The sequence below is a fragment of the Sphaerodactylus townsendi genome, linkage group LG12 (genome assembly GCF_021028975.2).
Source record: "Sphaerodactylus townsendi isolate TG3544 linkage group LG12, MPM_Stown_v2.3, whole genome shotgun sequence".
In the NCBI taxonomy this organism is placed as follows: domain Eukaryota; kingdom Metazoa; phylum Chordata; class Lepidosauria; order Squamata; family Sphaerodactylidae; genus Sphaerodactylus; species Sphaerodactylus townsendi.
Window position 1 is genome coordinate 8,664,630 of NC_059436.1, and position 27,989 is coordinate 8,692,618.

General features: G+C 43.9%; 1 protein-coding gene across 1 annotated transcript in view; it reads left to right on the top strand.

Moving 5' to 3' along the window:
- The window catches only part of NUDCD3 (NudC domain containing 3), a 47,422-nt gene extending 20,084 nt beyond the window's left edge, over positions 1-27,338 (top strand). The window contains exons 3-6 of the mRNA XM_048512915.1: positions 7,526-7,658; positions 16,392-16,535; positions 18,666-18,854; positions 23,439-27,338. Coding sequence (XP_048368872.1) covers positions 7,526-7,658; positions 16,392-16,535; positions 18,666-18,854; positions 23,439-23,549 — 577 coding nt within the window. The 3' untranslated portion in view covers positions 23,550-27,338. The remainder of the gene's footprint in view (positions 1-7,525; positions 7,659-16,391; positions 16,536-18,665; positions 18,855-23,438) is intronic.
- Positions 27,339-27,989: the final 651 nt, after the last annotated feature.

Consider the following 27,989-nt stretch of genomic DNA (forward strand, 5'->3'; position numbering starts at 1 on the left):
ATAAGCAAATGGGTGTGGGGCTGAGCATGAGTCTCTAACCATCACCTTCTGATGCCCACCTGCCAAGAAGAAATTAAATCAGCATACTATTGAGCTAACCAGGTGGACCAGAATGTTACTGTTGTCAATAGTATATTGGATAGAGAGATGGATGAGGAACAGTGGTGATGCACTCCTTGCATTAACTGTCTGGCGTAGATCGTCTAGGAACTGGGTCTGCATCTAGATTGAAAAGGATCTATATACTTTGCTTCATGTGTAAATGTCCAGTATTGCTCAGCCACCACTCTTTCCAGGAATTTCCTGCTTAAAATGGAGATTGGATAGTGGACTGATATTTAGATGTATGCTATCTGATAACAATTTATTTAAGAAAGGTTGGACTATAGCTGACCTTAACACTGCTGGAAGCATCGTGCCTTTCTATGATGCATGATTAATAATTGGCACTTCGAATACCTTAATCCTACTGGGATAAAGGGGGATGAGCAAGCAAGGGAGAAGGTGCTCAGGACCAATTTCTTCGATCCTCCCAAATATGGCAGCAGGAAATCCCATAGTGAACTAGATTAGCTGTGCACTCCAACACATGCCAACTGGGTGACTTTGGACTAGTCACAGTTCTTTGGAGCTCTCTCAGCCTCACCACCTCACAGGGTGTTTGTTGTGAGGGGAGAAGGGAAAGGAGATTGTAAGCCCCTTTGCTTCTGGTTACAGGAGAAAATGGGGGGATATAAATCCAACTCTTCTTCTTCCTCCTCCACCATAGTTGAGTTTAAAAAACAGTAGGATCTTTTTGGAAAGCAGACCATTCTGAAGGCAGACCTAATTGGTCTTTTCTCCCGCAGAGGCCTTGAGTTTCCTTTATTCAAAATCCCACCAGGTAAGCAGCTATGACAGTGGAATAACCTCAGTTCTATCTCAAGATCTCAACATCGTATACAGACCTTTGAAATTCATGGGCTGACATATAGGGCACCTGGGACAGGAAGGTGATATCGTGACCTTTGTATGCATGCCAATCATGAAAGCTTAGATTGTAAAGGTGGCATTTGTTTTTCAATCTAAGTGATTCTTAAGAATTCAGGCTCTAGTCATTCATTGAATTTTGTATGGAATCACCCATGACTAAAATCCTGCAGACACACACCAGACCGGCGTTTCACCTTGTGAATAGTAGTAATAATGTTGATGGGTATAAACATGCATTGCTGTTCATAGGAACGAAGATCAGATTTGCTTTGTCTCAGCAGAGCGTGGTTTTAAAGGTTTCACCTCCCCCCCCAAATGACACATTGAAGGAAAAAATAGAACAAGGCAGAACACACAGACCCACCCATCATCCCTGCTACCGTCAGCTAAGTATGAGCAATGCTGAACCCTTTATTTAAAAGCTGATGCTTTCTCCACCCTCTACTCCCACAGTTTCAGCACTGTTGGTTTGCGGCCTTCTGCAGTTTTCTGTTCTTAGTTGACTGGAGCAGGTAGTCAGGATTCAATGAATCTCCCTTCTTACTGGCTAGCTCAGAGGCACTGCTATAGGTTACTATGGCTCAAAGGACTGGGACTGGTCCAAGCAGTGGTCAGGTTTCTGCAGAGCAAGTATCTCAAGGAGATCTAAGCAAACACTTGATTGTGTTTTCTGCTTCTAGATACAGCATAGAGTATCTCATGTGTATGTGACCACTAATGGCCTTAGCTCTTCATAACTGGGAACTAGAGGTCTCATATCAGAGTGCCTAGATGACATTGATCTTATCAACATTGGGAATAACCTTGTACTGCAAGTCTGGGGTGGGCATTATTCTCCATCTCTGGCATACAAAGAGAGCTCAGCCCCTTGCATGGACACATCAAGTTTCTGATATTGGAATTCAAGGGAGTGCAATTTGATACCAGCAACTGTTTTGCTGTCAGGGACTCCACCCAAGAATTGCCAGGTATCTCAGAAGCTTGTAGGAGTCGGGCTGGCAGAAGGAGGAGAATCAGGTAGCTTCTCCAGTGGTGAGCTGCGCAGACTAAAGGTAATCCCCAGGTCTGTGGGTCTTTATGATATACAGGAATATGTGATTAGCTCTCTAGTCAATACTTCCCATGCCAGGAACATCATAGGAACACAGAGTTGGAAGAGATCTCCAGGGTCATCTAGTGCAACCCCCTGCATAACACAGGAAATTCACAGCTACCTCCCCCCGCCCCACACACACACCCAGTGACCCTTGCTCCATGGCCAGAAGGTGGCAAAGAACCTCCATGATCCCTGGTCAATCTGGCCAGAAAGATTTCTTCCTGACTCTAAAGTGATGATTGTCATCACCCTGGGCATGTAAGAAAGGGCCACAAGGGCCAAGCCATGACGCAGCCCTTCCTGCCCTCCCTCTCATGATCTGCCTGAGTTCACTGAATCAGCATTGCTGTCATATGACCATCTAGCCTCTGCTTAAAAACCTCCAAAGAATCATGGGCTACTGTGCCATCCTTTGTCTGGAGCTGCTTGAAGCCCCCTCCTCCTTGCCTCAGTAGCACAGGGAGCCAATGGCTAGTCCATATCGCTCCCTTTTAAACCATTAAATGGTGGCACAATGAATGTACTGCTAAAACCTCAGAATAATGTGCTTTTTTGAGACATGAATGGAAACATATACACACGTAAGCTACCAGTCCTATACTATTTTGTTATTAAAGCAACACACTGGAGACTAAAATAGCTTTAAAAAGTTCTAGTGTGTATTTTCATATGTGTGCTTACTTTGCTGGGTGGAACTGAGTCTCACTAATTAATCAGATAAAGAGCTAGTTGATTAAGGATTGAAGGTGGCATCCCTAATTGTAGACTGTGCTTGTTATTCCGGCCACATGCTATAACAGCCGCCCCCTCCCTGCAGCTTCACCCATCATTTTGCAGCTAACCAAGGGCAGGTAGGGCTTTGATAGGCAGAAGAGGACACTTTGCAGTAAAGTGCTCAAATTTTTTCCCTTTTCCAGAACAGCCAGGGGTACTGGCAGAGAACTCGCTTGAAGGTGCCCTAGAAAATACAGGCTCCACTACAGGCTAGAAAATCTCTAGCTCCTCTACTACTGTAGGAATTAAAAATCCCTCTAATCTGAGCTTTTGGAAAGTGAGGTAAAATATTTTATGATGGAGAAACCCAAGAGGCTAATTCAATTTTTAGAGCTTTTTAAGTCAATGGGCGTGCCTCACTTGTCCTCTGTGTGTGGGAAAATGGCATTTAATACACAGGTCATGTCACAGTTTGTGGGTCAAAAGTAGTAACTGAGATTATGGCTGAAAATCTGCTGAAGGCCGATCCTGGACAGGAGTGGAGAACTTCTGCAGATGCCATGTGATCCAGCAGGAGACGAGCTGCTTATATTCTGCAGTAGCTGAAGGTTCGCAGAATCATCAAGACTTGAAGAATGTTGGCAAGTTTATCAGGAGAGCTCATATTACGACAAACCGGGTACCTTCCTTCTGTTTTTCTGTTCAATTTGTTCTCCAGCCCTTTTGGCTCCTGAGTCTCTAGGCATTTTAGGAAGCCGGGTGAACCAATGGAAAGGTTTGTTCTGTGCTGCCATAACAACTGTCTCCATGGAAATGGAGATCCAACGAGAGAACTTTTGGTAAAGTCGGTTCTAGCACCCTTCTTATCATCACTCTGTTTCTGAACCCGTTTTTTAAAAAGAACAAATGCTGTCGGCCAGCCACAGCACGTGCAGTCCATATTTTCCCATTCTCCCATAGTCTGCTCTCCGTCTGGAATTGCATTGCATGCCTGTGTAATGTGGCACTTGTCAACGTAAGCCCAGATTGTTTTGTTTTCTTGCATTCTGTGGGTGCATTTTAATCACACTCATTTATATGTCACTCTATAAATAGTAAGCCTCAGCATTTGTTTGAACGCAGAGGGTGGAAGGCAGGGTTGTTCAGCAGCACTGATGAGGGTCTCATGTTAGAGAATAGCTTTCCCAGCAGAAAAGTATTAGGAGGTTGGGATTTACCTTTCTAAAGGCCCTGTTGACCAAGGGTTTGCATGCAGACTTATCTCATCCTATTAAGCAATATGCTCAGCTGCAAAGAGCAGTGTAAAGTTGCTTGTACTGGGAAAGTTGACCCTCCTGGAATAAAGTAGAATAAAGGTTGAATGAAATGTAAAATAAATCATCCCTGGTCTAAAACACTTGCAATAATTAGATATGTCACTTCTATTGCTGTGACTGAAATAACACTGTTTCAGTGTATTCTTGAGTTTCTGCTAAAAAAAAAATTCTGTCTTGGCGGGTTATTTGCATAGACCAGACATCTTTTGCTTCCAATTTTTTGTGCCTGATCATAAGAGAAATGCAGAAATTCATTTTTGAGCATGGACTACAGTAGTGTGTGATGCTGGGGTATAAATCCAAACTCTTCTTCTTGATGCTGGAACACTTCTAGAATACAACACCAGGGTTTTGATGACTTGAATTCGAGAGGAGGGGAGGGCACACAGGGACAACAGATACAGCGCCTAGTACTCAATCATGCATTGCACCCCATGGTGTGCCCTGTCCCCATAGCTGGCAGCCTCTTTTGGAGGATTAATCTGCTCAATTTGTCTCTTGTCTCGTAGACAATATCAAGATGCCTCCAATTTTGCAGCATGCTGATTTTTAACTAAAACATGCTGCACCCCAACGTTGATTAAAGCTCGCTAATGGTCCGTTGTATGCAGGCTGCAATTTTGAGTTTTAAATCTCCATCAGACTGATTAGCAGGCCTTTGGCTTGCGTAATTCCAAAAGGCAGCAGCACATTTCTGTTGGGAGCGATGTGTTAAAATGCTCTTTTAAGAATAAAACTAAGCGCTGGTGTTAGATCAAGCTTGAAGGCTTTAAGCATCCTGCTTGACAACGCATGTCATCCTCTCTGGATCGAAAGCCCTATATAGGTCAAGGCGGTAAATATTTGTCTCAACCCATAACTGTGGAAGAAAGAAAGAAAGGAATTGTTTTTGAAGGTGTGTGCCAAGATGAATACAGGACACAGTGTGCTGCCTGAAATCTGATGCACAAGGTCTCTCCTGCCTCTACCACGAGGGACCAGATTCTCTTCTATGTAGGCCAGGGGTGGGCAATTATTTTTTCCATGGGGCCACATAAGAAACAGAAAATATTGTGGAGGGCCGGGTCAAAAGGCAGGGGGGCGAGGCGCTTTTGAAAGCCCCGCAGAAGCCGGCAGCCAAGGCAACCAGCTTCTGTGGGGCTTTCAAAGACCCCTCGCTCCCCAGCACGGCAGGGGGGCCAGTCAGGGTCATCCGGCGGGCTGGATGTGGCCCGCAGGCCGTATAATGCCCAGGTCTGATGTAGGCTCTTCTTTTTAGTAACGGCACTAGGTCCTGAGCAAAGCACTTCAGAGTATTTTACACACGACTGTAAATGTTGAGAAGCTTTATAAATCTTGAAGAGTGAAGCTGGTTTCTAAGAATATAATAATTACATTTTGGAGAAAATGTTGACATGGAACATGCAGGGATTTCTTTTCCTAGCATAAACTCTTGTCATCGTAACCAGTTGCACAAAGCCAACTTACAAAACATTTTAGAAGCTTCCTCTGGATGGTTGAGGACCGATTAATACCTTATTATAGTTCTTTCTAGAGAAGAGGAGGAAGGAGGAGGAGGAGTTTGGATGTATATTCCCCCTTTCTGTCCTGCAAGGAGACTTAAAGGGGCTTACAATCTCCTTTCTCTCCCCCTTCCAACAAACACCCTATCAGATGGGTGGGGCTGAGAGAGCTCCAAAGAACAGTGACTAGCCCAAGGTCACCTAGGTGGCATGTGTTGGAGTGCACAAGCTAATATGGTTCCCCAGATAAGCCTCCACGGCTCAAGTGGCAGAGCAGGGAATCAAACCCGGTTCTCCAGATTAGAGTGCACCTGCTCTTAACCACTACACCACGCTGGCTCTCAAGCTGCTATGATTTCTCACAGTGGCTCTTTGTTTCTAGACTCAGTTTAAGGTGGTGGCTCTTAGCTTTGCACCCTGTGATTTACATATCTGAAGGACCATCTCTCCATGGATGAGCCCATGAACCATTTGTGCTTCTCTTACCAGTGGCTGCTTGTTACCCCTTCTACAAATGCTGTATGAAGCCATTCCAACCCCATGACGTGCTTTTCCATCTGTCCTTCTGAAATGATGGAATGGTTTGATGGAGGAGGTTAGGAAGGTTTCATTGCTGCTGGCCCTCATTGGACTTTTTTGTTTTCTAGCTGGTTTTTGTCTGCGGATGGTCTGATTTTTTTCCCCTGTGCTGTTTTAAATTGTTGCATTGGACTGGTAGCTACAGTGCCTGTACCTGTAACTGTGTGTTGTGTTCTCACGTTTTCTTCTCACATTTTTCATGACTTCAGCCCTTCCACTTCTACCAACCTGCCTCCTGCATGACTGGAGGACTTTTTGGGGCTTTTAAAAATCAACTCTTGACATATTGCAACGGTGTCATAATGATCTATCTCCTGGTTACTCTGAATTCCCTGCTTTGATTTTTTTAAAGAAGAAAATCTTTAGAGCCATTTACTGCAAAGATAACACGAGAAAGGCGTATCTCTATAACGCAAAGAGCCAGAAATGAACTTAAAAAAAAATGAAACTGGGAATTCACTAAGAGATAATGCTGCAGCAATGTGTCAATTGCCAGTTTTTTAAAAGCAGAAAAGCCTTCTGGGAAAGGAGGCGGGGGAAGAGGAAGGGGAAAGACGGGACCACCTACTGAAATGTGCGCCTTCCTGTTCACATGGCATTCAATCTTTCCAAAAGATTCCTGTTCAAATGTGCACTTTCCTGTTCACAATCTTTTCAAAAAGATGACATCAAACCAAGCTAAAGTAAGGGAAAGCAGTGAAAACAGATGTCTGCGGCCAGGGCCATGTGGATGCTCCAAAAAACCCTGCTCCAGTTTGGATGTCAAACCTCTGTGAGGAAACAACCACAGTTTATTTTTGTTAGGAGTCCCATCTAGTTAACTAAAAGAACTCCTGTTACTCCTTGCTTACCTCTTCCTAGCATGCAGTCCTGGTGGTGCTTTTACAAACACCCTGTAGGTTTGGGGAGCTGGGTATTTTTCTGGTTGTTTTGAGCTTTTTGGCAGAAAAGTTCACCTACCTGCTTTTAACCCCCTGAATCTCACAGCAGTTATTTTAATACAAAGCAATCAGTGGTATGACAGCATGCACTCTGTATCTGATCTGTGGGATATTTCAGCCTTATAGAATATTAGCTCTGCGTCTGTTTAAGGAGCAGGGTGGCTCTATAGCCAGTTTCTGGTGCCTCTGGAGAGCAAAGTATTCCTTTGGAGAGCACAGGCGACTCAGATGTATGGACTCACCTGTAGATACTCCTGGAACTGTCTTCAACGTAGTTGGTCTTCAACTGTAGCCAGAACATTTTGTTTCTGCTATTTGTCGCTTGCTACTTTATTGGTTTTGTTTGTGGCTCTTCTTTACATTATTATTTTCAGATACCTAACACCTTGTTCTCTCTCCCCCTAGAATACAGGAGCACTTCCAGGGGAATCCTGACAGTTACAACGGAGCTGTGCGAGAGAATTACACCTGGTCCCAAGACTACAGCGACCTGGAGATCAAAGTCCCAGTGCCAAAGCATATCCTGAAAGGCCGACAGGTAATGAGCGCTCAAGTGGTCGGTTGGCTTTTTGTGGGCGATCAGTGCCGCACGCACGCACGCACGCACGCACGCACACATCCCTTCTCCCAGCCTGACTTAGCTGGTCCATAAAAGTGATGATGGTACAAACATCCATGTAGTATGCTAGTCTCAGTCCTTCCAGCAGGGAGTCACACCTCCACTATTGTAGAATGCAATAGCCCTCTATAGTATAGGCCTGTAGGAAATGACTGTAGGTGCTGACAGTACTCAGACATTCAGTTCACCACCTCAAGGCTCTGCATGTGACCTGTCAGCAGAATATTTTGCGTATTTGCTCATTTCTCCCCTTGCCCTCTGCACAGCTGCCCTAAATAAGCTGACGGCCTTAGATAGGATGTTTCAATTATCCTGGGCTAGCTATCCAATCACTCATTTTGGTTTCAAACTTGCTTACGCATTGGAAGGATGAAGCCAAGTGAAGTGGATTGAAACTCATTGTCCCCCCAGCAAGGTCTTGATTTTCTTCTTTCATCCTAAGGAAAAAGGGCTGTGTGAAATAGCGGGGTTATTATCTCAGCTGGGTAGAGGTCAGTTCCATATGGGGTAGCCTGAGATTGCGCCAGATGATCAGCAAACGCTCCTTTCATGGTAATTATAATGACATTGTTGTTCTGATATGTTGAACCCTAAACCATTATTGTGTGGACAACTTTATTGGTTTCTAGCTGAATGTTCCCTGTGGGATGCTATTTACCAGGATTTCTTTCTGCTGAGTGCCTTGGGAACCTTCCTCATGGAGTATGAAGTATTTTTAATTGTGGTTTGCTGGAGAAACTCCTTACGTACGCAGGCAGGGCCAAAGCCAGGATAATGTCTCTTGCTGAAGCACATGGCAGTGGTAGGCATTGATTTCATTCCATGTGGTTTTGTTTTGCCCATGAAGTGTCTAGAAAGCTGGGTGAATTTGGTGAAATCATAATTCATGATGAGTTGGCCATCTGATTTCCTCCTGGCTGTTACCTTTGATTCTGCTACTGCTTGGAAGCTTCAGAAAACCTTTGTGTGATCAGCCTGCTGTGGATTATTCCCGCATTTAACATTTGCATTGATGATTACTCAGAAGGAAAATTCCTTTTCCCTAATAGCAACATGACATCTCTTTCCTCCACATTAGTTTAATAGCTTGTTCCTAGAATTGTTCCTGGGTGATTAGCTCCCTTCTCCATCTCCATCTTTCTCTGTTTCCTTTCAAATATTTCTCTTTTTTTCTGGACAGACAAAATAAGCCATATGTGTCTTCAATATGGCTGTCGTGATCTGCTTATAAGCCAGAGGGAAGTTGAGGAGCCATTCACAGGCATACCAACTGAAGTGGCTAGAAGGGAGGCTTATTTGTTTTTGCTATCAGAGAAGATCGGGCCCCAACGATTCTGCATCTTCCTTCCATCTGGGGAAAGGTTTATTTTTTTCCTCACTTCTCTGTATTGGGGTGATTGAATTGAGCACACTTGGTTTTTGTAAATCAGCTTCAACCCACACTGCACTATGTCATGCCAAAATAGCTCTGCTGTTGCCGGAGCAGTAGCTCAGAGTACAGACCTATATGTATGGGTTGATGGCACAGCTTATAGTAACTATGGAGCCAGCAGAGGGAGCACAAAACATACCTTTTAAAAAAGGAGCAGAAATTTTTAGTATGTTGGGGAGCATATGAAAGTACACACCGGCTTCTATGCAATTTGCTTCTCTGTTCTTGATGCAGTTTTTGAAGAAGATAAGATGTGAGCAGGCATTGGTCTATTAGACTGTCAAGTATTACACTCAGTTGGAATGCTGCAGTCCAGAAAGTGAAGGGTACCAGTTAGATGCATTTTTATGCTGTCTTTCATGGGTGCTCTATTTTCCAGCCTATCCTCTCCAAAACCTCTACACCAGGCTTTGCCCAAACTTAACACTGCTTCCCACCAGCAACCATAGATCATCTGACAGAGACGCAACCCCAGAATCCAAACTCTGCAACAATCCTAGATGCCAACTTTGTCCCCACATATACTCAGGCGGTATTGTTATGGCACCTAATAATGTAACCTATACTATTTGCACATTATCGGATTTAATACATACTGTTACTTCCCAACAATGCCTTCCTGACTGTGAACCTTGAACAAACATGTTGGTCTCCGCATGAGCATTTTATTATCTTCATTTATGACAGGAGCCATGTCCAACCTTTCTACCATTACTCCTCCTTTCCCTCCCCGCTACTTTGAGAGTTTCTACTTGAAAGACTCATGACAGAATTGACACTAAACCTCATTGTCCTCCTCCCCCAATAATCTGTCCTATGAGAGGAATTCCCAGTATGATTTTCCTTTGTGCATCTATCTGAAGAAGTGACCTGTGACTTATGAAAAGTCATATTGAGATAAATGTTAGTCTTTCTGGTGCCTCTGGACGTTTTTTTTGTTTTTTTTTTAGTGTAGACATCCCTTTATCCTTGGCTTCAAAGTCCAGAGGCACTTGGGAAGGAACAGACAAGGTTGACGCTCAAGCTAGCTTACCAAAAATTGGGCCACATTAAATCAGTGGTGGCTTGTGCTTATTTTGTACCCTCGATCCCTTTTTAATGAGCAGCTCAGCTCAAGCAGCGAATACGCCTCCTGTCCCTGAAAGCCATGGTTTGATGACTGATGTAGTCACTTCATATTATTTTCTGTCTCATTTTACTTTCTGTTTCCCCGAGTATAAATCCATCTGCCAGGCAGCGGTCTGGTTTTGCTGCAGGAAAAGCAGATCTTTGTATTCGGGAAGACGGAATTAGTTTGCGCTGTTCTTTTCTAACTTATAAATGGTACCACAGTTACATTGATTTAACAATTACAATCTCATTTCAATTATTCTTGTTTTCTGGGGGTATAGTATTTTTAGAAGTGTGCTCAGCTTGTAGAAAGGGTCATAAAAGTGCCAAGCAAGAAGTAAAAGGTTTTCCCTTTCTTCCTTCTTGTTCCTGTTGTCTTCCTTCTTGTTCCTGTTGTCTTTATTATCTTAACTTTTTAAAGCTTAAAGTGAGAATTGGTGGCTATCTTTCTCAGATCCCTGTTGAGTCCTTCAAGACCTCTGATACCTAGGCCTGAATTCTGAGATGTTGCCTCCTTCACACCTGATGTGCTTACTTGGGTTTGCCTGACTGTTGGTTATAGCTATCGTGAGAAATTGCCACCTACTCCTCAGCCAGAATCTATAAAGTCTTTGTGTGTGTGTGTGTTTAACGAAATGCTGCTGTCTCCCCCTCCTCACCCTAGCCATGCGTCATGAATGACGTTAATTTGTGAGGGGGCTTGAAGGGGCTAAAACAGCATTCTGCTTCACCCTTTGAGGCTGCTCAGCAATTAATTGATCAGCTGAGAAGAACCGTTACAGTTCCGACCTCTGCCTGTGTCAAAGCTGTGAGCCCCCACCCTTCTTCTTCCAAGTATCCACAGCTGCGTTTGAAGAAAAGCTGTAAACCTGAGTGGAATATTACCAGTGTGCCCTATCCATAGCGGTTAAGAGCAGGTGGACTCTGATCTGGAGAACTGGGTTTCATTCCCCACTCCTCCATCTGAGCAGCAAACTCTTATCTGATTAACTGGGTTTGTCTCCCCACTCCTACATACGAAGCCTGCTGAGAGAAAGGGGAGTATAAATCCAAACTCCTCCTCTTGCTTTTGCTCTTCTTCTTCTTCTTCTTCTTCTTCTTCTTCTTCTTCTTCTTCTTCTTCTTCTTCTTCTTCTTCTTCTTCTTCTTCTTCTTCTTCTTCTTCTTCTTCTTCTTCTTCTTCTTCATTTACCATAGATATAACAATAGGTATAACAATAACTACTAAGAGATTCTGCTATTAACAATAATCATAGGTGTAACAATAGCTACTTAGGGATCCTGCTCTGAGAGCTAACATGGTGTGGTGGTTAAGAGAGCGGTGGGCTCTAATCTGGAGAACCAAGTTTGATTCCTTACTCCTCCACATGAGTGGCCGAGTCTAAACCCATGGTGGTGAACCTTTGGCATGCCAGATGTTAAGGACGACAATTCCCATCAGCCCCTGCCGGCCATGCTGGCAGGGGCTGATGGTAATTGTAGTCCATAACATCTGGAGTGCCAAAGGTTCGCCACCACTGGTCTAAGCTGATGAACCAGGCTTGTTTCTCCACTTCTCCATATGAAGCCTTCTGGGTTACCTTGGGCTAGTCACAGTTCTCTCAAAACTCTCTCAGCCCCACCTACCTCACAGATTGTGGGGAGGGGAAGGGAACTAGTTTGTAAGCCTCATTTAAGACTCATTATGGTTGAGAAAAGCAGGGTATAAATCTAAACTCTTCTTCCTCTGATCATGCAAACCCAGACTGTTCAGTTGTATGGTGCATGCAAGGTATGCCGGCAGAGTATTGTATTTGCATAAGTGGTCAAAACTTTCCCTGGCCTGTTGACACGATGAAAATATTTGCCTGTTTCTGGTGATATTTGAAAAAAAAAGCTGTTGTGATGGACTGAGCAAAGCCCCCCCCCCCCCGCGATAATTACCAATCCTAATTTGAATCCTGTTGGCAAGGCACAGACCCCCACACAGACCATACTCTTGTGTGTGGGGGGGGGGGGACACACAAAATAAAAAGAACAGATTAAATGATTTTTAATTTGATAGGGTGTAGCAGTTGCCAAGGCAGATGATAGTAGATTGTATATTCCTCTGCCACAAAACAAAGCCTGCTGGACCTTCTTTGTTATAGACGGCTCCGCCTACCTAGTCCTGCTCCCCACCACCCGCTTGAAAGTGAAAATACATTTTGGCGTAAATGCTCTTGTACCAAAGCGCCATGTTCAATAATGCACAAAATAATGGTTTTGACAAAATGAGTGATAATTATCATATTCATTCAGGACTGTATTCTATTGTGGAACCATACAATTTTCTCTACAGCTGTACCTCAACTGACCAAATTAACATCTTTATGTGAAACAGAGTATAGGAACCTGCAGTTCTGACATGTGGCACAACCTACACACACACACACACACTAGTCTAATCTAGTCACTCTGGACTTTATTCCATTTTTCAAGCATCTTGGAAAATGAAGTAAATTAGGACTGTCACCCAAATCAAAAATTGTAGAAATTATAGAAAGAAGAAGAGAATAAGATTTTGGATTTATATCCCACTTTTCTCTCCAGCAAGGAGACTCAAGGTGGCCTACAAGCTCCTTTCCCTTCCTCGCCCCACAACAGACACCTTGTGAGGTAGATAGGGCTGAGAGAGTTCCGAGGATCTGTGACTAGCCCAAGGTCTAGCAGGACTAGCAGGAATGTAGGAGTGCTGAAACACATCTGGTTCACTAGATAAGCCTCTGCCACACAGGTGGAGGAGTGTGGAATCAAACCCGGTTCTCCAGATTAGAATCCACCTGCTCTTAACCACTACACCACGCTGGCTCTCAATCCTAAGCAGGTCTACCCAGAATTCTACTCAAGTCCACTCAGTGGGGCTTACTCCCAGGAAAGTGTTCTTAGGATAGCACTCAGTTTACTAATTGTGCAAATTTTAGTTGATTTATCTGTTAACAGTGTATTGTTCATATAAACAAAATAGTCTTTGCAAAGTCAGCAGTATTTCGTTACAGGTATCATCTTACAAAAGGCATTCCCTCTTGTGTGAAAGAGAAGGAGAGTATCCTTGTAATCAGGATTTGTTATATTAAGCCAATCAACTGAGTAAATGCTGCAACCCTAAAATAAATTGATGCAAGAAATAATTCTTTCTCCTTCATTTCCCTTTACTTTGTAAACTCTTCTGAGTTGTCTCACAAATCTTCTAACTCCATAATTCTTATGCAGCTGGGTTTTATTCATCCAGTTTTGGTTATTGTTTTACCGGATATACACCTCTCCCAAGTCTAGACAATTATCTGTCATAAGTTTTTCTCTTTTGTTTTAATTCTTCAGCATCAATCACAAGCAGTTACACACAGGTTCTTACTAAAGCAGTTTCCCCCTCTGTTTACTTCCTACTCCAAGACGATGAGTCACTAAATGTCATCAAGGTAATGAAGAATGCAGGAGCAGTTTCGAGCGAGAACTACAAAGCTCAACTGAGCTTTTGAGAGAGTCTAGGACAGTGATAGCGAACCTTTTCGAGACCGAGGGTCCAAATCGCAACCCCAAACCCATTTATTTGTTGCAAGGTACAAACACAGCAATTTAACCTGAATACTGAGGTTTTAGTTTAGAAAAAAACAGTTGCCTCCGCTCTGCACCTCTCTAGCGTCTCTGCCTCCTTTTCCTCTGCCCCCACTTCGGGCAGCAGCCACCCAGAGCACAGGCACCAGGCCTACCAGTGAAGTCCTCCCTGCTCACCATGGTGCATGCACATTGAGCCCAGCAGCCCAGACAAGCCTAGATGTGGGGGGATGATTTTCTGCCCCCCCCCATGATGAACTCTGTGTGTGCCTGCCCACAGAGAAGGCTCTGAGTGCCCCCTCTGGCACTTGTGCCACAGGTTCGCCACCACTGGTCTAGGAAAACATGCTGGCCAAATTAAACCTCTCTGTAAAGCCTTTGTTCTTTTTATTGGAGGAGTGGCCCTTTTCCTGTGTCCCCAGTTTTGGAACGCATGCAGTCTCTTAAATATAGCTGCTTCAGGGATGTCCCTTAAGTCACCCGTACAGCAAATCTGCCTGGATCTGCTATATGACTAGTACGGCTGTTGTGTCCTTGGATGTCGGCCTCCTGATAAGCTTGCTTGCTTGCCACAAAACCTTTTCAGGATGTGTTGCATTAAAGAACTGATCCAGGATGGTGTGCTTCCTTGCTGTCCTTTTTCCACCCAACTAAACCTGGTCTTGACGTTCTAAGCCGCACCTGTGAAAAAGGAGCTCTGAACTAGGCGTGCACCCTTCTACCTGCCTCCAGAGAAATGAAACACACACCCATCTCCATCTGACCCACAGATATAAATAACCAACTCAAGTCACTGACAGTTTTACAGTTTACATCACACTTATCATGGGTCCTCTGCTAATCATAGAACCTCTGAACCAGTTGCTTATATCCGTGGGGAAAAAAAAGGAATAGTATATACCTGCCTCTTCTCAGTCCATTTTGTGTGTTGTGAACACAATTTAATTGCAGCATCTTGCAGCCACTCTTGGACGAATGAATAAAAATGCTTGAGTCAAGTCAATGTTGGAAGAAACCAAAAAACGTCTTGCTACAGTCCATCCCTCTTCTCTATCCCGAGGCAAATTGTTCAGTACCAAAACATACTCCAATGGCTGCTTATCCAAACTTCTCTCTGCTTCTTATGCTGCCTTGTAGCTGAAAGCTGTTGCCCAGCCAGCCTTCGCCGATGAGCAAGGCTGCACACATACAAATTAAAGTTTAGTTTTCAGAAGTGTTCTTTTCTTAGGGAAGCAGGGGCCATGTCTCAGTGGCAGGGCATGTTCTTGCACGTGTAAGGTCCCGGGTTCAATCTCCAGCCTCTCCAAAAAAAATGGATCAGGTGGTGAGTGATGTGAAACACCCCTTCCTAAGACCCTGGTGAGCGGATGCCAGATACTGACCTTGAAAGACCAGTGGTCTGATTCAGTATAAGGCAGCTTCGTACAGTGGTTAAGAGCAGGTGCGCTCTAATCTGGAGAACTGGGTTTGATTCCCCGTTCTGTGGAAGCTTATCTGGTAAACCAGATTAGCCTGTTCACCCCAACACATGCCAGCTGGGGGACCTTGGGCTAGTCACAAACTCTTCTTCTTCCTCATGTGTTTAGGGAATTCTCAAGAAGAGTAAGGTTTAGACACAACGGAGGGGTGCTTGCCTGCTGTGTTTGGGACTCTTTAGTTTGGAGAGGAGATGTCTGAGGGGGGATATGATTGAAGTCTGTAAAATTATGCATGGGGTAGAAAATGTTGACAGAGAGAATTTTTTCTCTCTTTCTCACAATACTAGAACCAGGGGGCATTCATTGAAAATGCTGGGGGGAAGAATTAGGACTAATAAAAGGAAACACTTCTTCACGCAACGTGTGATTGGTGTTTGGAATATGCTGCCACAGGAGGTGGTGATGGCCACTAACCTGGATAGCTTCAAAAGGGGCTTGGACAGATTTATGGAGGAGAAGTCGATTTATGGCTACCAATCTTGATCCTCTTTGATCTGAGATTGCAAATGCCTTAACAGACCAGGTGCTCGGGAGCAACAGCCGCAGAAGGCCATTGCTTTCACATCCTGCATGTGAGCTCCCAAGGGCACCTGGTGGGCCACTGCGAGTAGCGGAGAGCTGGACTAGATGGACTCTGGTCTGATCCAGCTGGCTTGTTCTTATGTTCTTATGCTGCCTTCTTCCACCTGATGGCCCTTTTGATGGCACCTGGAAGCTAAAGAGAAGGGAACTGTCAGATGGCGCTCAGGGTGATGCTGGTGTGCTTGGCAGCTTCTGTCCCTCCTTCTATTATCATCCTCCATTCTGAAGAGAGCCCCTAAGGAGAAAATTATTCAATCACCTCATGAGGGGGGCAGTCTTTCCTTGGGCTGTCCAGTTATCTTTGTGCTGCTGTCCTGGTTTCAGAAAGGGCTCCTTCTGTTGCCCAAAGTGAAAACCCCGATTGTCGTCTTCAGTCCTGCACAATGGTTATATTCCAATCAGATGTCCTAAACCAGGAAGCCTCTGCTTGCATGTATGTGTGTTGGCCCTGCTTATTTTCATGCCTGTGTTTTTCAGGTTTCTGTGGATATGGGCAGTAGCTCCCTTCGTGTCGCTGTGATGGAGGGAAGTGGGCATCGTGTGCTCATGGAAGGCGCCCTCACCCATAAGATCAACACAGAGAATTCGGTCTGGAGTTTGGAACCAGGGAAGTGTGTTCTTGTAAGTACTGCTAGCTTTGGTCCCTGTGTGTCTGAACGGGTGCTTTCCCAGAAAGCCTGGGTGCTTTAAGTTGCTTCTGGATTGATTGGAAAAGGCGAATGTTTTCCTTTTGACAGTTATAAGGAAGATGCATTGCTCATGCATGCTATCCAAAATTGATTTATCATGTTTTCTGTGTGATGCAAATATTATGGTGTCTGGAAAAGCTTGGTCCACAGAGGCTGCTTTTCACCTGGCACTAGATCAGATCTGGATATAACTTACATTCAGTTTTCAGACTGGTTTCAGGTAACAGATTAGTTTATAGGAAGAGCATTTTCTATTCAGCTCCTCTTGAACACCCTCTTACCTCTGAAGCAGAACTAGTGTTATGCTAGTTTTATTTTAATTGCCAGTCTTTTTTAAAAAAAATTCTTCTCAGACTCATTTTCAGATCTGGGTATGTAGCAATGTGATCTTTGGGGCCAGTAGATTCTGTTTTAAATGAGGTGAAGATATGATCTGTGTGTGGAGGAGTGCTTACATACGTTTATATTTATCCTGCAGCAGTGCATTGGCAAGAGACCCTCTGGTGTCTCAGTGATGTCACCCATTTATTCTTGGTAGTTGTTCAGGCATTCTCGTCATGTGCAGATAGCAGCGTGGTTTGGCGCTGTGTTAGGAGCCTGGCCATCCATTTAATTTACACGCAACACTTCCGGTGTAATAGACAAGAATCCAGAAATTGACCTGATTTTGTCTCTTGGCTTCCAGGTCTGCTGTGGGGATTGAAAATGGAAAGTGAGGTTTGAAACTCTGAAGATGGCTAGCTCCCACTGCTGGCATTTGAGACTGCGCTCATCTGCTTGCAGATGACAGGCATACACACACTTGATTTCACGATTGGTATTAAAAGAGCGGTATGAAAAGACTAGAGAAACCATTGAACAATAAGATGCAATGACAAAACTCCTTCTCCACCCACGGTTTTATTAAAAATTGTTGCTTTTGCTGGCTTCACCATTAATTTAGAGTTGAGATACTCAAGAGCAGCAACATTTAATTTAATTTATAGGTGCTGAGTCAGTAGTGGGATATTGCAAGCCTCAAAAATAATGTTGACGTTTCCTGAAGCAATTAAAATCATTCTAAAGCTGAAAAGAAGCAGTACAAGCCACGGGGTGTATGAAGAGCATCGCTGGAGTTGCTTAAAGGAGTACCATTCTTCCAAAACTAAGTCAAAGGGAGCAAACCAGTTTAAGCTTTATGGATCGAATCAAGATTTTTGCGAGGCAGCCCTTCTGGTGGTCATGGATCCGGTTCCAGTTGAGCTCTTCCCTCTGGCCAGTTAGCAGCAGCCCTTCCTGAGGCCAAAAGCAAAGAAAAACAAGCTGCATCTGAATCTGAGTAATGAAACCCTGGAACAGAAAGGTTTTTTTAAAAAAGATTTTCCAGTGGGGGGAAAAATTGGAGGTTTGGGGAATCTTTTTTTTTTAAAAAAAACCTCAGATGAAATTTTTTTTTGGATAAGTTAAATGATTTTAAGAGTTTTAGAACTGTCAAGTATGTTTTACATGCAAACCTTTCACCTAGAGCATTAGATAATGCTTACACTGCAGAATACATAACACACAAATTTCCAAGAATTTGTTGACTGTTTAAAATGTGGCTGATTTTGTCCATGGTTTATCAGACATAGGCCATTTACGCATGTACTACTTACCCCACATAGGACGGCAAAAAGGCCTTGCCGTGTTCAGTAATGTAATGTAACGGTTCAACAATTATAAAAATAAAACTTTATTAAATAAGTTCAAAAGGTTGCTCAAAGCAAACAGAATTACAACTTGGCATAGACAGAATACATATAAAAGCAATAAAAATTATCTCACTACATACTCACATAACCCCACTAAGCACAGATGTTCTTGAGGCATAAGCAGAATTCCTTTTCATCTGGCAACATGAAGGGAAGACAAGGAAAGGGGGATTACTGGTACTGCAATGATGATCTTTATGTAAAATGCTGACCATAACCTGGTGACACCCAGCTGAACAATCCGAAGGCTCTTCTGGCTGAACTTTCCCGCTGATGTGGCTTTTTTCTTCCTTTCCGAGGTAACACTGCTTCTGTCTTCCTTGTGTTCCCAGATTAATCTGAGTAAAGTAGGCGAATACTGGTGGAGTGCCATCTTGGAAGGGGAAGAGCAGATTGATATTGATAAAATCAACAAGGAGCGTTCAATGGCTACTGTGGATGAAGAGGAACATGCTGTGTTGGACAGACTGAATTTTGACTACCACCAGAAGCTGCAGGGCAAGCCCCAAAGCCATGAGCTGGTATGTTTTTCTTAAAAGTGCTTTGCCTGTTGGACCACAGGTGGTGAATTGCTTTGTTTCCTAAGGAGTACAGCCCTTGCTGTTATTTTTTTTCCTTTCATGTTCTCTGTGTTGCCTTAACTTAGGTAAATTGTTAGACAATAGAAATAATTTGAGGTTTCTCTTCAGGTCAGTAAGGTAACATTTAACAAATTGGATGCTTTCTTCCTTTGAGGAGAAAAGACCTCCATAGCTGAACAGGGGGCAGGTATACAGTCACTTGAAAGGGCAAAGGAAGAACAGGCAGAATTCTGAATCCTTCACACTGAAAGTGAGTTGTGGAAGATTTGGGAATCTCCTTTTGACGTGACCAGAGAAGTCCCAACAAGTCAGTAACTGTAGACCATTTTTGGTGATTCAAAATGGTACTGTCTTAGGTGTCCTAATAAGGGTAGGAAGGAGGTATGTGAATTGAATGAATAAAGCAATATGAATGCCTACTGTTCTGAGGGAGTTGCCAGGTATAACTTTGTCTCAGTTGATGTTTGATGGCAGTTGGCTTATTAATTGCAGTCCTCTTGGAGTGGAGCTATTGCAGTACTTCGTTATTGTGAGCTATCCTGGAAAATATCAAATGTTGTATCTAGCTCTGAATTTTCACTTGTTTACTGTCACTGGAAGATCTAATCAGACAATAATAGTGTGCAGCAGAACAGACAAGCTCCATCTTAGCATGCATATCATTTTGCTTAAGTTATTTTTTTTATGATGTTGTGAGGAGTCCATTGTCTGGGGCTTGAGGAACAATGCATCAGCTGATGTGGAATTAGCTTCACAGTGCGGTCCTAAGAGAGTTACACTGTTCAAGGTCTGCTGAAAGTGGGCTTAGAAGGGTGTGACTGTTATTAGGATTGCATTGTAAATATTTATGCCCCATCTAGAGATGTAAAATTCCCAGAATTTTGGAAGCTACAGGAAAAAAGTAAAAGAAATTTTTCCCCAGAAAATAATAAGTTTTTGCAAAAAAACCTGAAATATACGCACTACTTACTGTCATGTCAAAACCTATAATTAATTTTACCCTTTTAACAGCATTAAATGCATCTTTTATAACTCTTAGCATATTAACATTACAATATTTGACATACTTATGGAACTTAAAATTTATAAATGCATTAACATTCTACAAGCAAAATTGTAAATATACCTAGTACTTCAGAAAAACTTGTAAGCTGATGAAGCCTATGCAACCTTAGCACATGTATCTTAATTTTTTGCTTTCCAGTTAGAGAGAGCTCAGTTCTCAATGAAACTGTCACAGGCTTCCTCTGAGGCTTTGGTATAGTTTCTACCCCACATCCTTTTATTCTTTTTTTTCCCTCCAGCAAGGTAGGTCAGTAAGCTTTTGATCCAGTCTATAGACATACCCTGTTTCCCCTAATCTAAGACATCCACGAAAAATAAGACATAGTAGAGGTTTTGCTGAAGTGCGAAATATAAGGCATCCCCCGAAATAAGACATAGCAAAGTTTTTGTGTGGAAGCATGCCTGACGAACAGAATACAGAAATATAAGACATCCCCTGAAAATAAGACATAGCGCATCTTTGGGAGCAAAAATTAATATAAGACACTGTCTTATATTCGGGGAAACACGGTATGTGTCACAATGGTTTGAGGCAGAGATCAACAACAAGTCATGTTAAAAAGGACTACAAAAGGCATGCAACATTAGAAATGCAATGAAAACTCTGCATGCTTCTGTTATAAATATTAGGTATCCTAGGCTGGCTCTGCCAGCTAATCCTTATTATTAATTATTATTAGACTGACCTTCCACTCATTATCTTGAGCTGATGTTCTGAGTTCCTGAGGTCTATTATCTGTATTTTGTTAACTGTTTTAATCTGTATATTTGTAATATCTGTAAATTTTATGATTTTAATTCTTTTGGATTTTGCTGGTCAATGACCGTAAATAAACTATGTATGTATGTAGGTATCCTAGGTGCAGAAGTACATCTTGAATGTAAGATCTGTATTTGCAGCATACCCACCTTGTGTTTAAAAGCATTTCACTCATTCAAAAAGAGAATATATTTCACAGGAAGTTTGTTTCAGTGCTTCCCAAAATTTCTGATGGAAAAATGGGGGGGGGGGGGGTCTTGGAAAAATGCATGTTTTCCCTCCAAATTTTTCCAGTTTGTTCTGGGCCTTCACATCTCTAGCTTAGTTTTTTCCATTAGGTTCAAAACAGATCACAAGTAAAAATACTCTCAAATCTGTACACAAATCTGTACCAGTATTGAACTTTACACACATTGAAATTCTTATATCAACAGTAGTGTATTTAGCTCTCAGAGATGCACTAAGACCACAGAATAATATACATCAAAAATCTGCACTCTTCTGAATGAAAAAAAACTGCACTGTTTTCCAAAATAATTGTGACTTCTGTGAATTTTCGTTTATTGAGATGCTGAGAACTCAGCTTCTGAATTTCAGTTGTAAAGGATGTGGTTGGGTAGTGACGCCTGAGGTTTCTGATGCTGCTGATTCCAGAGTGTTCCTTTCTTTATTTGTTAGGTAGTTTACTGATGAAAAAAACAGAAAGGGATCTCCTTTTTATCTAGAAGTTGGTTGGCAAACGTTACCAAGAAATGTCTTTGCCTTTCTTGTGTATCAGAGTTGATTGCTCATTGTATAGCTACCATTCCATGAACTCCATGATGCAGAAGTTTGTCTCAAGTTGCAGTGTGCTTTCTTTCTTTCTTTCTTTCTTTCTTTCTTTCTTTCTTTCTTTCTTTCTTTCTTTCTTTCTTTCTTTCTTTCTTTCTTTCTTGCTTGCTTGCTTGCTTGCTTGCTTGCTTGCTTGCTTGCTTGCTTGCTTGCTTGCTTGCTTTTTTTCTTGCTTGCTTGCTTGCTTGCTTGCTTGCTTGCTTGCTTGCTTGCTTGCTTGCTTGCTTTCCTCTAAAAAAGAAATCCATTTGTCCACTCACAGTTGTGAAGATGTGCTTGAAAATGTGCTGCTCAGTGTTTTGGCAGTGGCACTTAATCATACTCTCTCTCTCTCTCTCTCTCTCTCTCTCTCTCTCTCTCTCTCTCTCTCTCTCTCTTTCTTTCTTTCTTTCCCTTATTTTTTTTTTGCCTAAACCAAACCAATTCAAAATCAGCAATAACTCAAAAGGGCTGATGGAGGACAAACCATGTCAACTGAAGCCGTTCCATTAAAATGAGCAAATGCTGCAATTAGTATCTTCTATGCATAATTCAGGGTGCAGAACTTACGGTATATCGCCTTGGAGCAGAGTTACAGATACTTCACATAAACAGCCCCACGTATTGCACATAACAATTCTCTTCCCAGCTGTTTCTGCTCTGAGGAAGGCACTTGGCATGCCAGAGTCTGTAGTACTCGATATGCCTGTTACTGCTGTACATACTGGAAGCTCAAAGCATTTGGTCACTTTGTTGTACCACTCATAAAGAACCCTCCCTCCCTCCCACCCGCCCTCCCTCCTCCTTCTCAGTGGTGACCCAAGGCAGCTTACATTGTTCTTCCCTCCTCCATGTTACCCTCACAACAACCCTGTGAGTTAAGCTAGGCCGAGGCCGTTTCCGCACGGCCCAAAAACGACGGCCTGGGGGTGGTAAAAACGTCGCCCCCAGGCCGCCGTTCGCACAGGCGCCGCTGCTGCAACGCAGCAGCGGCGACCTGACTGCGCTTCCTTCCCCCCAGGGCGGCGTCAGGCCGTTGCCGCTAAACCTTTAACCAAACTTTTAAAGGGTTGTTGTTGAAGCGTCTTCAGCGGGCGGCGCGGTCGCGAACCGCGCCGCTGGGAAGAGAACGCTATCTCGCTTCGCCTCCCTCCTCGCGATGTCTCGATGCGTCACCTGCTGGCCGTGGAAGCCCCGCCCACACTGTCCTCCTGACCTCCAGGAGGCCGGAGAAGACAGCGTGAAGCCGGGCTTCCACGGCCAGCAGCGCTTAATGCACGGCGACATCGTGAGTGGGGCGGCGAAGGGGGAAGAGGCGGCTCCATGCGGAGCCGCCTCTCCTGCGGGGGCCTCTGCTTGGCCTGCTCGCACGCTTGCGTGCGAACAGGCTTGCGCCCTCACGCCGGCAGAACTCTTGGCGGAAACGGCCCGAGAGTGTGGGTGGCCCATCAAGTTTCCAGCATGGTGTAGTTGTTAAGAGCAGGTGGACTCTAATCTGGAGAACCAGGTTTGGTTCCCGAGTCCTCCACATGAGCGGTGACTCTAATCTGGTGGACTAGGTTTGATTCCCAGCTTCTCCACATGTAGCCTACTGACTGATCTTGGGCTAGTCACTGTTCTCTCAGAATTCTCTCAGCCCCACTTCCCTCATAAGGTGTCTGTTGTGGGGAGAGGAAGGGAATGGAGTTTGTGGGCGACTTTGAGACTCCTTACAGTTAAGAAAAGTGGCATATAAAAATCAGCTCTTTTTCTCTGCTTCCATTGCATAGTAGGGATATGTACCTGGGTTTCCCAGATATAACACTCTAACCGCTACACCACACTGGCTCTGTACATTGCATGTATTTATGTGTGCTGCATAAATTAACATGCGTCTGTTGCAATTTCAGAAAGTCCATGAGATGCTGAAGAAGGGCTGGGATGCTGAAGGTTCCCCTTTCCGTGGCCAGAAGTTTGATCCTTCTATGTTCAACATCTCTCCCGGGGCTGTGCAGTTTTGATGACGGGCAGATCGCCAACATGCCAGAGATAGCAGGGACGAAGCAGATGCTACTGCCACACTCCTCCTGCTTGCCGGTGACATCAAGCAGCCGGGTTTTTTTTGTCCCTGCCGTTGTCATCTGGGCTTGTTTGCAAAATGACAGACTTAAAACAACAGACGTGTGTGTGTGTGTGTGTGTGTGGTTTTGGGGAGGGGGCAAAGAGGGATCTGAAATGTGAGTGTGGGTGAGTCCTTCCCTCTGGCACCAGGTTGGCATATTTGATATGCGTGTGGGGGAAGCCTAGCAAAACCAGCATTAGATACTGCGTTGCCACGGCAACCAGCGGTTGCTGGTAGCGTCTCCTCTTCTCTTTGCTTGTTAATGGATTCATTTGCTACTTGGGGGGGGCAGTGGCATGGTAGAGGAGTCGGTAAACCCCCCCCCATCTGTTTTCAGGAACAGATGCAGTTTTAGTGAAATGGCAGCATCTCTTGTTTATTTGAAACTGTGTTCTGTCCCTGGTTCCAGCAGTTAAGAAATCTGATCTCCTTAAAGCACTGGGCATACAGCCATCTTTAAAACACAGGCAATCTGCAGTGAGTGTCAATCAACAGTTTCTGAAATGTTAAGTTCTGAAATGTTAAGTTTGGACCTAACAGTAGGAGTCTCCCATGAATATCAGAAAAGGAGTCAGAGACACTCAATGATTGTGTCTTATCAGTGGTTGTCGATAAATCACAGGCATGGGGCAAAAAAAGGGGGGGGGGCAAAAAAAGTGGGAGAGCCAGTTATTTTGGCAGCCAGAAAGCAGCATTGTTAGTGAACAAACACGTTTAGAATAAAGTGTACCTTTTCTCTTCTTCAGTTGCCTTTTAAATGCATGCACTTCAGTGTGGACCCTGGCAACAGCTACTGTTGAAACAGAGGCGGGCTTCATGCGGTAGTTTTTCACCATGATGACCGTGTGTCGGAGCCCTCTAAAGCATCACAGGCAAGTGACAAGGTTGCCACACAATACCACCTGGTTGGATTTCATACATTCTGCCACAGGGGGAGGAAGTTTTGATTTCGTCACTTGTTGGATCCATCAGAAGACGTGTTGCAGTGCCAGATGTCACCAGCAATGGCTTCTGTGCCTTAACTGGCCGTATGACTGCCTGAAATGTATCAGCTATTCACAGTTAAAGATGATGGTCTTTCTCCAGTGTTCTTCAGTAGGGAAGGGTGCAAAAGAGCGCCACTTGTCTGAGGTGGTCCGCATATTGTTTACTCTCATGTCAGCGGGCCATTGGATGTTGAAGTAGGGACAAAATGCCTGTTGGGAATTGAATGCCTGTTGCCTCTGTGAGGGTCCCATTCCCTTGTTTGTTGAGGTGGGCTGAATCCCATGGAGGGAATGCATGCTTAAGCCCTGCTGTTCTGACCGTTCCAGAGCATTTTTGACAGGTGAATCAGAAGCAAAAGTCATGTCTGGTGCAAAACACCCCGCTTCAAATGTGTTGGTTCTTAGAGCTGCCGCATGAACTACAGCTGGACCTGAAAACTTCTTTGCATTGTCCTTTACTGAGGAAGGGAACTGACAAGTTATTATATGTAGTACAAGCAAAGTGCTGTACAAGATCTCAAGATAACCTGATAAACAATGTGTACAACTGAAGGGACAATAAGAGCCCCCAGAGAAAAAGGGGACTTATTTTCATGAATGAGTGAACTGTACAGTATGCATTCTGCACTGACAACTGCCCTCGCTAGAGAGCTTCTGTGCAACTGTTAGAGGCCAAAAATGGGAGGAAGGAATAATTGACCAATACCTGGTCATACTTGCGTCTTCAAGCAAGTTAAAAGCAACCTGCAGAAAGCAGACAAATTGTTCAGCATCTTGCTTATAGACCTTTAAAAAGAAGTTAATTACAATTAAGTAAGACACGCCAAATTATAGTTATAATTGGGGAGGTGTCTGCCTTTAAAATTCAGCAGAGTGGAGAACAATTGGGTGCTCTGCCCCCCCCCCCCCATGGTACAACTCACACAGTAGCTTCTTCGCCGAAGGAAGAAAATAGATCTGCTTGAGATGAAAATCAGAGTGCACTGCTTGGAACAGCAGTTGTGCCCAAGATCCACAGGATCCAGTACTGTTTCTTTATTTGTCCATGTTAAAAAGGCAGCAAATTTTCAGGCTGAACATAATTAATTCTTTGTAACTCCAAAGTTTATTGGCACAGTTGGACTCCCAAGATACTGCTGTAGGTTGTAGCCTTTTAGTTCATATTTGGGTAGCATTTGGGTCAGCCAGTAACTGCAATGGAAAAAGCATTATGGATCTGGTTTAGTATTCTGTATTTTTAGCTCTGATCAGTCTCATAGGGGAGAAGTCTTTCATCCTCTCTGCACCTGCTTGTCTTCCTTTGAGAAATGTGTTTAGTTTCTTTCCTCTTCTCTTGCTTGAGTGCTAAAATAATCCCACACTGCTGTCGGCTGTGCTTCGCTCAGTGTTGGCAGTGGAGAGGAAGCTACTGTGGCCACAGCACAAGGCAAAGTTTTCTTTTGTCATTGCAAGAGTTCAACAGTCTACTTCTGAACAGTAGTTCAGAAGATGAGTACTGTGGGGTGCGAGTAGATGGCCTATGATCCTGGTAACCCTGGCAAGGAATGGCCATTCTGTTATGTGATTAATAACACATTCCATGCCATTGGGCAGCAGCTGCATCGCCACAAAAGCATCTCCACTGAAACAGGCACATTTTCAGCTGCGGTGTGAGGGGTGGAGCAGGCATTCCTCTCCCACAGAAGGAGTGTGCTGGGCTCCCATTTTATGAGAGACCTGAACTGCCTTTTGGAGTCAGCCGTATCAGCTTCTGCATTTGGCATAACTGTAGCTGTTCTTGGATGATTTGATCCTAAGGATGGACAAGGAGCTTACTGTAGAAAATAAGCTGAGGTGAATGTCCCCATCTGAGCACTTAAGTGGTGTTCATCCTGTTTTGGTTTCCTCCTCCTCTCATTCCCTTTTAATCGCAGTAGTATTATTTGTTGGTCTAAAGCATCTGAAATCAACTAGGCACGGAACCATAGAGAGCTGCCTAAAGATCTCTGGGAGGTATCTGAACAGCCGACTCACTGTGAACAACTTTGTGAGACTTGGCAAGATCGGACCATCCTTCAGCCAAAACCCTAACCCTGAAGCCTTAGGACAATCCATTCGCTAGCAGAGCATTTGTCCTTGCTTTTTGTAAAACCAGCCCATGGCTTCGAGCACCAAGCTTTGTTTTATATCGTCATTTCCTTCAGAAGCTGCAGCTTTGCCATTAAGCAAGGTAAGAGTCCATCTAGGGCAGGTCTGCACTGGTTGTGACCCCGACCACAGCTTTCTCCAGTAGCACATCAAAGACTTGATAAACTCCTTGCGTTGCTGCATGTTTAGGAGTGCAAAAACAAGAAGGGGGTTGCCGAGCGCCTAGCAGACCCACAGTACGCTGCCTCCTAGGCTGTGTTTTGACTTGGTAGGCTGCAAGGGGCATAAGCAGTGTTTTCCTGTTGCTTCTCCGTTGCTTCTCCGTTGCTTCTTCCCTTCCTCAGCATTGTGTATTCTCTCAAGATGTTGCTGTGAGGACCCTCTTCTGCTTTATGTTAGTGATGTGGGTCTAGCAGCTACAATTAGTTTATGAGGCAAAGTTTGTGCTGAGGTTGTCCGGCCTGAACAAAAATATAGTTCCATGTTCCTGGCATCAGCTCTGTCTATAGCAGCTTCTGTACATGCTTACAACAACAACAACAACAGCAACAACAATAAAAACTTTATTTAAGCAAGTGTGTGTCTCTGAAGCTTAACATAAGGCACCTTCCTCCATAACTTTTTGGGACGTCTCTTGCTGCGTGTTGCTGATTTGGTTTAGTGTTTTTTCTTTCCCTTCAGTACTGGACCAGCATATGGTTCACCCCAGAAGGGCATCAAATTTAACTATTTTTGAGGCACTGTGTTTAAGATGCCTTCTGCACGTAGCACGCATTTCTGCTATGTAACCAGAAATTCAGTCGAGAAAGCTGGTGGGTCGCAAGTTGCGTGTCTTCAGATGAGAAATGACTGTCTGGTCCAACAGCTAGAGAAGTCTTTCCCATTCAACTTTGTCTAGCTGAAAAAAAAAAAGGAATTATGAGGTGATGTTTAGGGTGCTCACTGTTCAAACCTAGATTTCTGAGATATGGATGTTCTCTTTGCAGTCCCAAGTAACCTAAATGGAAAACTACTCTCTTTGGAATCTAAAATGAAATGAACCCAGCAGCATTTCAAAACTAAGGCCCCTTCCGCGCACACAAAATAATGCATTTTCAAACCACTTTCACAACTGTTTGCAAGTGGATTTTGCTATTCCGCATAGCTTCAAAGAGCACTGAAAGTGCATTTGAAAGTGCATTATTCTGCATGTGCGGAATGAGCCAATCATTCATTCCAGCTTAAGC